This window comes from Triticum dicoccoides, chromosome 2A, assembly GCF_002162155.2.
Source record: "Triticum dicoccoides isolate Atlit2015 ecotype Zavitan chromosome 2A, WEW_v2.0, whole genome shotgun sequence".
NCBI classification, from domain to species: domain Eukaryota; kingdom Viridiplantae; phylum Streptophyta; class Magnoliopsida; order Poales; family Poaceae; genus Triticum; species Triticum dicoccoides.
In genome coordinates, this window is record NC_041382.1 from 392,959,215 (window position 1) to 392,968,737 (window position 9,523).

At 40.2% G+C, this 9,523-nt stretch overlaps 1 protein-coding gene across 26 annotated transcripts; it reads right to left on the bottom strand.

Moving 5' to 3' along the window:
• Positions 1-473: 473 nt before the first annotated feature.
• On the bottom strand, positions 474-9,135 carry LOC119354667. 26 transcript variants are annotated; one of them, XM_037621402.1, is made up of 15 exons: positions 8,947-9,135; positions 8,642-8,860; positions 8,083-8,299; positions 7,718-7,779; positions 7,072-7,442; positions 6,727-7,002; positions 6,061-6,367; positions 5,296-5,988; positions 5,015-5,200; positions 3,964-4,926; positions 3,193-3,361; positions 2,974-3,049; positions 2,387-2,652; positions 1,608-2,026; positions 474-742 (listed from the first exon to the last, which is right to left on the bottom strand). In XM_037621402.1, the coding sequence occupies exons 3-8, from the start codon at positions 8,288-8,290 to the stop codon at positions 5,902-5,904; spliced, it is 1,311 nt and encodes a 436-aa protein (XP_037477299.1). In that variant the 5' UTR covers positions 8,291-8,299; positions 8,642-8,860; positions 8,947-9,135; the 3' UTR covers positions 474-742; positions 1,608-2,026; positions 2,387-2,652; positions 2,974-3,049; positions 3,193-3,361; positions 3,964-4,926; positions 5,015-5,200; positions 5,296-5,901. The 26 variants fall into 26 exon arrangements, with proteins under 26 accessions (XP_037477299.1, XP_037477295.1, XP_037477305.1 ...); XM_037621398.1 differs by having other exon boundaries at positions 5,283-5,988; XM_037621408.1 differs by having other exon boundaries at positions 3,964-4,731; positions 4,835-4,926; positions 5,015-5,988.
• Positions 9,136-9,523: the final 388 nt, after the last annotated feature.

Below are 9,523 nucleotides of genomic sequence, written 5' to 3' on the forward strand. Positions count from 1 at the left end.
TTTCTCGAAAAAAAAAACTTTACAGGTTTAAATGCAGGATAATTTCAGCAGCTGAATTGCTTTTTAACTAGAAAATTGTAGGTGAGGTCCTGTGGGTAGCAGCCATGCAGCAAGCCTGAGCTTTGGCAACAAGGAGGGGTAAGTAGCCTTGCCGCTCATGTTCAGCTACTTTGACTGTTTATAATCTCATGCATTAGTGTAGTACTCCTCCTTGTTGATCAAAGAAAGAATTAATGGCTTGCTAATTACTGTCAGCAGCTGAGCAACAAGGAGTATTTGGTAGAACTTATACTCTAACAGTAAGTTGCTCAAAGAAAGAATTAAGAGTCGTATTCCAAACAGGATGTTGATTCTAAAGAATGATTAGTGCTGCCATTGCCAGTAAATATGACACGAGTAATAGGAACCACATGAACAAAAATACATAGATAAATAAATAAAGCCCAGTCATACTCACCAGACAATAGTTCAGCTGAGTCAAATATTTCGAGTTGTTCATTATTGTTGCTGTTCAAACACCACAGGTCTGTTGGATAATAAATAGGAATGTTCCTATTATGGGCTATTTTAATAAGTTGTAACACTTCCTTGGTTGCATTTTTTTCTAGCAAACAGGAGGACACTGGAATTCCAAGGCCATTCATTATTTGAAATGATAACTTTCCAACAAGAAACAACCCATCGCGTTGAAGGCTAACAGATGCGGTGCAGGTGCCTTTCTCAAGAAGTTACTGCCTCCAATCTGCAATAACCAGAACAATATCAAAAAGAAATCGATATGGCTAAGCAAAAATTAAGATCCTCATTAAATAGTTCCTAGTAGAAAGTACTAATCCTGCTTGCAGATAGCTAGCGGAAATACAATTGCTAGGAACAAGGATTATTTCTGCACAATTATCAATTGCAATTAATTATTAAACATCATGAGTGCAATATTCTTGACCACAAACTGAAGTGACCACGTTAGAAAACCCTCTAAACTTACCTATTATCTACCATGAACATAACAGGACAATACATAGAGCAAATAGTCCTTCTATAAAACTCGAGAAATAGGGAAAGCAACTATTAGCTTGTACCATCCAAATTTTGACATAGCACCAAGCTTTTTGTTCCATTATGGCAAAAACAAGATCAGAAGTGCAGCTCTAATCATCCGCTGTTGGATAGACAAGCTAAGCCGCATGTTTATACATACGGATGCTGGCCAAAATAGTTCCAACTTCACAGTCTGATCATTATAAAGAATAGTATAAACACAGAAATGGTTGGTGTGGTGGTGTGTGTGTTTAACAAGTCATGGCATCAAAGAATGATTAGCTTTGCTATTCAATGTGGATGATAAGAGCAAGTAGATTCAACATTTTTTCCTCAAACACATCAAAATGCATGTCGCTTTGTAGAATCAACATATATTCATAACTAAACCGCACATTTACTTGACAATTAAAACAAAGGAAAAATCGAGACTGAACACGTTAATTGCTAGAGCTAATGCTAGTAAATAGGAATTGAACGAGTCCATTTTTCAGGTCTTAACCTTGTAAATAGTTTCCATAGGTATGTATAAACCATGAACTGAAATTAAAATAAGGATCGGTGATTACTATTGCTATGTATGGCGCCTTGTGGTGTCATTGATCTTTAGCGATTGCATAAGCTCCTCCTCAAAATGGAAACCAGCAAGAGATGCATAGCAGAAACGAGTGATGCCAACCGTTGATGCGTGAATCTTATGAGACAATGAGAAAGAATCATTGACAAAGATTGCTGCACCTGACGCTAGCTTCTGAGAAAAATTATTGCAGTTTGCATTTTTCTCCCCTGAAGTTCAAAAGATTTTCAAACAAGATAATATCATTCTGCACCCATTCTTCCTTCTTACATGATGTTAAACAAGGGACACCATCCACCGGGATGACCTTTACTTGAAGAAGCGCTGACATATAGTCTGACTATCAGCATTTATGACAGATTATTTTCAGTTATCAAGAACGAACAAAAGAAGCTGTTCTGGATAAGTTAGCTGCATTTAAAATATGTGATTCAGAATACATGACCAAATTAAGCCACTGTAGTGTCATAAACAGTATGAGAAAAGATACAAGGGAGAAATGCAGTTGTCCAGACACTTAGTGCATGGGTGCTAATAGCATTATTACTTGGTTTCTCCAATAGTACAGATACTTTTGGTTTACAAATAAAAAAATATTTACAGGCTTGGGTTCAAACATGTAATCTTTGTCAGATGCCCTGGCTTACTGACGTTAGAATCATTCTGTTGCAAACTGAACAACTGTTTTTGGGTCCTAGAGTGCAACCATATCTAACAACTTATCAGTATAAAGTTTGGCATAAGCGTATTAGAATACGAATTTCAAATAACCTGCAAAAGATTTGATTGACTTGAACACTGGATTAACAGACTGGGGGACTGGTAACTAGAAGAACTTTCCCTCCTGCTTTGTACAGGTATTTGATAGTTGACAGTGTCCTTTTCAGTGAGCAACTAAATAATCCTAGAGGATCCAAAAGAAGAACAGAATCAAGTCACAACAGGACCACCTCTCCATAAAGTTTTTCAATTGGGAAATTCCTAAGAGTTTGCACGTGCAGATAAAAAGTTGACCTATCAACACAAGAATATTTGTCCTGAAACATATATGTAAAAGCAAATGTTAGTAGTCCATATTATCAGTGGGTTAACATGTTATGCCTAACACTTATGAGAAGATTCAGAAAATAAATACTGCTTGAGAGGACTACATCATAGAAAAGAAACACTGTTTGTTTTTGTCCTACGATTCAGAAAGGTTCGTTCATCCATAGCATTCAACATGACATAAAATGATAAGACAGACATATAGATGCAACACTTCACTTTTATTTTTGCCATGACATCAACAAAAATCAAACACGACAGTGATTGATATTCAGCTATATTTAGCATCCAGTGCATTCTGGAGTACCTACTTCTGAAGATGAGCTACATTTCTAGTAGAAGGTGGCACCTGACAGCATTGTACTCTACATAACGGTCTTTGACTCCCTACAATAAGAAACTTAAGATTCAGCGCAACTGGCCTGAAACTGGAGCAGGGTATTACACCCACAAATCCTTGAGGAATCAAGGGCTAATCATAGAGAAATAAAAAAGAGAAAACGCAAAGCATGGTGGGACATCGGGCTCACCAGAGATGCAACAGCTATGTCCAGCATACTCATAAGATCCACCAAATGGCGACCATGATTCTCGCGCAGCGAGATGTTGCTGAGCTCAACTGAACGCCACAAACCTGCATGAAGCCTTCCTTCTGAAATCTCAACTAGTACTTGGTGGGCCCATACTGAAATTTGAGCCCTAAATCAACAGAGATCGAAATGTAAGTATCAAGGTGGAAGCGAGAATACAAGCTGAGGCTGATTTGGAAATTATTCATATCAAAGAAAGAAAGAAAGAATTGCATGTATGGACTTACAATAACATGAAGACCAAAAAATTCAACTTTTCTAAAGAAAGCTATGCACTCAGGTGGTCAGGTGGATGTTCTTGAAAAAAGACAGACAGATTCAAGAAGAGAAAAGGAATGACATCTACAATAAAGTTATGCTGAAATGAGCACGAAACTAGCAAATATTCTATTGAGCACATAGCGAAAGTTGGGATGTGAAGTGAACAAAATGATATATGCTTGACCACACGACCAAAACTAACTATATGTCTTTCTAGTTGATGCAAAGATCACAAATAACTGTCCGACATCCTGATATGTGATCTAAACGCTCTTATATTTCTTTACAGAGGGAGTACATATTAATAGCCAAAGTCAGATTAGTATGCATTTGCGCTTAAAATAACAGCAATCATATGGCAATCACATGATTATTAATTAGAGGTGGCTGAGTTTAAGTAATTGATGTACATCAGGCAAGCATTTCAATATTCGAAAATACATGGTGTACCTGCCCACCGACACCAACCAAATAACTGAGAATAGATCAAAAGCACTCAAACATCGTTCTATGTAGCCTGAACAAATAACACGGAATTTAAATCACAAACTTTCTTCAATTCATTCTTGTATGGTGATCTTCGTGTTCAAACACTTCATGAAGCTCTCAATCACATCAAATACAGCCAACCAGGGAGTAGATCTTGATTGCAATTTATGGAAAGATAGTACTCCCTCCGTCTAGGTGAATAAGTCACATTAGAAGGAGCAGCGCGACCTAGGTGGCTTAAGATTGGACGAGGAGCAGCACCACAACTAGAAAAACTTCCAATCACAGCGCTGTTTTAAGCGGAAGCAAAATCAGCATTGATTTGCTACTTATTAGGATGCTGTTTGAGCTCTCTCAGGCCACCTACGTGAACGCATGCAAGACTGTCATCAACTTCTTGCCTAATCAACGCCCAGCTGCGATGCATGCACGGGTCATTCTTCTGCGGGCACCTCCTCTTCCTATCATGCATATTTCTCGTGGGCAGCAGTACAAGGCTGGGATAAAAACAAGGATGGAATTTAATGTGTTGTGCCTAAGACTTTTGGGAATACCTGATTTTCGTAAGATGACTTACACACCTGGACGGAGGGAGTAACTGTAGGTTCCACATATACTTCAACAGACCCCACATGTGCAGCCACTCTTGCCTAAACTTGGGCACGACAGGCACTTGCCTCCATGTTTGTGAATGGGGTGAGCAAACACGTTAGCCAGTTTCTTTAATATCTGAGTAACAATTTAATCAGATGATATAACAGAACTGGTGAGGGACTCGTAATATATTGCAGCAGAAGATCACCCCAGTAGATGGTTTACATGGCACATGCACCTAAGGACTTCAATGAGGGTTCCAGAGTCAGATATGTCGTCCAGTAAGTTCATTCCAACACCACCGAGATTTCCCCCATTCATCTGAAGAACCTGATATGTTAAAAGTAGTTAGTATCATCTCATAGATGATAAATGGAAATTTCAGTATTAGTTCTCAAATACTAGGACAGAAACATACCATAAATAAGTTGCTCCAGATCTTTCAAACACCGGAAGAGAGAAAATGAACCCTTCCTAACAAAATAAAATTCTTCGTGGTTAGAATCAAGAAGCAACCCATATGGCCTACTGGTCTGGCCTCAGTGGTGGACATATCAGAACTTCTTCCATTGATAATAGTAAAACTTGCCGTGTGTGAACTTGCCTACATAAGAATAGGGATTGTAAAGTTTCGGCCATGCTCTAGGATCACCACTTGTTCTATAACAGATATTATCTCCACTTACTAGCTGAACTGACCAGAGATAACTCCATCAACATTCATAGTACAAGTGCCATTAGAAACAGATGCATTATCTGAGCCGCCACCTTTTGGTCTTTTTGGTGTCATATTCCCTCCTTTAGAGACATTATCCCTGTTGCTGATCAACATGCCATCAAGTAAAGGGCCACCCTCCACTATTTCCTCAATTGCAGTTCTAGGGATTTCCTTAGGGTCCCTGACTCTGGCCTTGATTCTAATAATTCCATGTGACCAATACACTAGTATATCCACAGTTGTACAGTCCATAACATGGATTCTGTCTCCGAGGAGCCATCTCTATGTCTCATCAAAATTGGAACCCGAAAAGACCTCGCTCAGACTGAATAGAGCTTCATTTTTTCTACTGCAGAGTCAATCCACTTTGTAGTTCTTACCACACTCTTAGTTCCATGTAGACCAAATTAGGGACAGTTTGAACCAAGAAGCTGCCAACTGAATGTTCTTTAAACTTCCAAGCAAACCCCCAATTAAACTGAACACTAAACGCTTGAATGAGCTGAGCCACCAGCCATTGAAGCCCTCATTACATAACCCCACCAGCTTCACAGAGAGGAAATGTTTCTTCAGTAACAAGTTCTTTTTCAAAAAAGTTTAATATAGGTGTAAACCCAGGCCAAGAATGTCGGGAATGCCTTTGATAATTCGACGACAATGTTCTTATGGTTCACCTGAAAAATAAAGTTGAAATAAGAAAATGTGCAATGCCATGAGCATTCATAAAATAAAATAAAAAAACTTACACGTGAATAAATGTATAACGCTTCGTCACGCTTGTGTTCAATATAATTCCTGACAAAGCACAGTAGATCCAAGAGATCATCATAGTACTTAGCAACTTTCACTCCCACAAAAGCAGTACTTGACTTCACTGTGTTTCTCCAAGTATTTGCTAAAGTAGGGAATTTGGCATTCAGATCATTCTGCAACATACTGCGTTGATTTCCATCTAGGCTTAACACGGACTCGTGTAACCAGTAATATACATCAACTATGGCCTCGTCTGATTTAGTAAGCAGTGGATGCCCCAGAATCGCTTTAGCAGAAACACTGTTCATTGAAGATGGGACAAAATAACAAAATTAAATGCAATTTAAGTACAACTATACTGAAGTCATGGAATCTATTTGTGAGAGATACTTAACTAAGGCATTACATAACATACACCACTATTTCACCTTGGTCGAAACTAGACATTGTGATACTAGATAGCATGCTTTATTCTTCATCGCTGAAGATGCACAGAACATGTATTCCAAATTTGGTCTACATAAATTGTAGGCGCTTACTGCAATAACTTCATGGACCAAATAATTTCTAACTGCCGCTTTCCTTCTTTCATAATAATCTTAAAGTACTGTGCATCAAGCTTAAATGCAACTAGTGTACAACTGTAGAAGGTTTCATACCTGTTTTCAACAAGCCATCTGAATGACGGATAATCAGGGCACTCCGCAATACGAAGTTTCTCAAGGAAATGTAAAACACCCGCACGTTCATCTCGCTCTCTACTCACTGTATTATTGTGTTTGGTCATTGTTTGCATGCTTCCATTTGCACCTATTAACTTTACAGATCCAATAGATCCGTCCTCTGTCTTGCACCACATGTAACTAAACACCTTATTTGTCAAAGGATGACTTATGCGCAATGAGTGAAGTAAATCGAGGCCCTCATAAATATTCCTGCACACATTGTTTCTGGTTTATTTAAATAGTTCATGCTTAAATGACAAACCAATTATGAATTCTCACCTTATGTTAGCTAGCCACCTCTTTTTTATAATTTTATTGGAATTACAGATTGAATCTTCTGCTTTTTTGTTATGATGAAGATCATCATAATGTAACAACGGTTCATACACCACGATATAGCAAGCCAAAGGAACACAATATGTAGTGAAATATATCTTTCCAAGACCTGGACTTGAGACACGAATTGCTGCAGAGTATAATTCCATTGCGTGAATTACAGACTTCGCAAATTTGAATGAGCACCTAATAGAATCAGTTCCACCATTATCATGTTGAAACTTAAAAGACCCTTGACATAAAGTGTCTGGTGATTGTTCTTTGGGAACTTGCTCAATAATATATGAAGTTACAACGCCTCCGGTGCACAAATTCTGTATAAACACAGTAATTGGTAAATAAAGAATGCAGAATTGTTGTTAAATAATGCTCAAAAGCACTTCCAGTTAGCATCTCAATACTATTTCTAGAGGTAAGAATGAGTCTCTCGTAATAAAAGATAAGAACATAAAACCTACCCATACTGGAAAACCCACAATATTTTACTTATCCACATTGCTACTGCTGCCATCAATAGATGGAAAACTATAAAACATAAACATTCATGTCTGCCAAAATTGAAAGCTGTAGAGAAGATAGCCATGCCTACCTCAGGCAGAGTGCCAGAAGAAAGGTCAAGACCACGAGCCGCATACAGCCATGCACTGTCTCCTGCATAATATCATGGGCAATATCAATAGCAGCCATTATATGTATTTAAAGACATTATTTGAAAACTTATAATATGTATCATCTCTGTCCCAAAAGAAATGGGTTTATAGCCTTGTACTCGCTCAAACTATTTTAAGTTTGACAAAAAAAATCTCTATGAATGACTGAGTATTCATGAATAGACAGTAAAAAACACAGTAACACATTATCAAACCTAACTTAAACTTGTAGACACAAAGTTGATACTTGCCCTATTGTATGATTTTCAGTATAAAATCCAACATCTACGTAAAACTGACATACCAGTTAACAATGGAACAGTAGGAGGTTCAGGTTCAAATTTAGCACTGGGTAGAACAGGATCTACAACACTTCCCACTTGAAGATCACTCCGTTCATCAGTGTCTTGACCAGCGGGCTCTTTCATTAGCTTTTCCTTGGGTGAATTCTTTGGCTGTTGAACCTTTCTTGATTTTCTCCTAGGGTGTGGTTTCTGATTTACCCCTGTCATTTTTTTTCTCTGGCAGGATGATAATAACACAATTTAATAAGACTGATAAATCTATTCAATGAATATTCGATTCACTTCTCCAGAAGCAATAAACAAATTAAAGCTGATGTAAAAGTTTCGACAGTTTAAGCATTTCCTGCTAGTTTCTGATAAATCATACTAACTGTTAATACTCGCGAACTATACGCAGCCTATGGCCAGCAGCAGCAAGCAGGAGGCCAGCGGTCCAGGGATCAACGGGTCGGCGGAGACAACAGCGCGGCCATGGCCGGCGGTGACCACGGCAGAGGATCGAGCGGGCTAAACAGGGGCACCTAGAAAGGGAAAAATACGACGGAGGACGGAGCTCACCCTGGGCTCAAATCCGAGGTCAGCAGAGGCGAAGGAGGGCGAGGGAGGCCGGCACGGAGCTTCGGCCAGCGGCAACGGCGACTTGACGTCGAGGAGGAAGAAGGAGCCCGCGGCTCCGGATCCTGCTCGAGAGGAGGAAGCGGTCGTCGAGGGGCTCGTCGCGGCCGTCCGCTCGGTTGGGGAAGGAGGCGAGGACGGCGACCTAGCCCCGTAAATTTCCTGCACGCATGCGACCGACGCGACCACAGGTCAGAAGGGAGCAAAGGGGCGCGTCTTGGGAACGGAAAGGCCGAGGTGGAGCTCACCGGTAGAAGGAAGGAGATCACCCTGCTCCTGGACGCGAATCGGGTGTCGGCTGCTCCTTGGCTGACAGGCAACGGTGCTACGGGAGTTTCTCGGGGGATCGACGCGGCAGAGTGAAGGCGGACCTGGTGGCGAGCTCAGCGAGGCCGACGCGGAGGGTGAGGAGGGAGATAGTGGGGTGGATGAATGAAGAGAAAAGGTATAGAGGCAGCAAGGGTTGCGGGCGCGTGTCCTGCGAGCGGAATTTTTTATTTGAGTGAATTGCACAGAACATCAATTTCAAGGGCATTTATAACACTTTGCCCCGCCTTTTGGAGAAGTTTTCACAAAACCACAACTTTTGGGTCTCCCCCTTTTATCCATTTTGATGACAAGTATTTTCGGACGGAGGGAGTAACACACAGCTCAAATCATGGTGTAGACATCACTCCCATGATGGCACATAGGGCAAGGAATAAAGCAACGGATATTGTGTTAGGAAATCACAGCAGTATGTGAGGATCAGGGACTACTTGCAGACAGTGCTTGATACAAACCCAGGCAGCCGATGCATCGTGAACACGGTTCAGCAGCCACTAC

Coding starts and splice junctions, on each gene's coding strand:
- LOC119354667 (XM_037621402.1), bottom strand. CDS start 8,290: ATGACAGGGGTAAATCAGAAACCACACCCTAGGAGAAAATCAAGAAAG. Junction 7,780..8,082: donor TACTGTTCCATTGTTAACTG/GTATGTCAGTTT, acceptor GATATTATGCAG/GAGACAGTGCATGGCTGTAT. Junction 6,368..6,726: donor AGATGGCTTGTTGAAAACAG/GTATGAAACCTT, acceptor TTCAATGAACAG/TGTTTCTGCTAAAGCGATTC.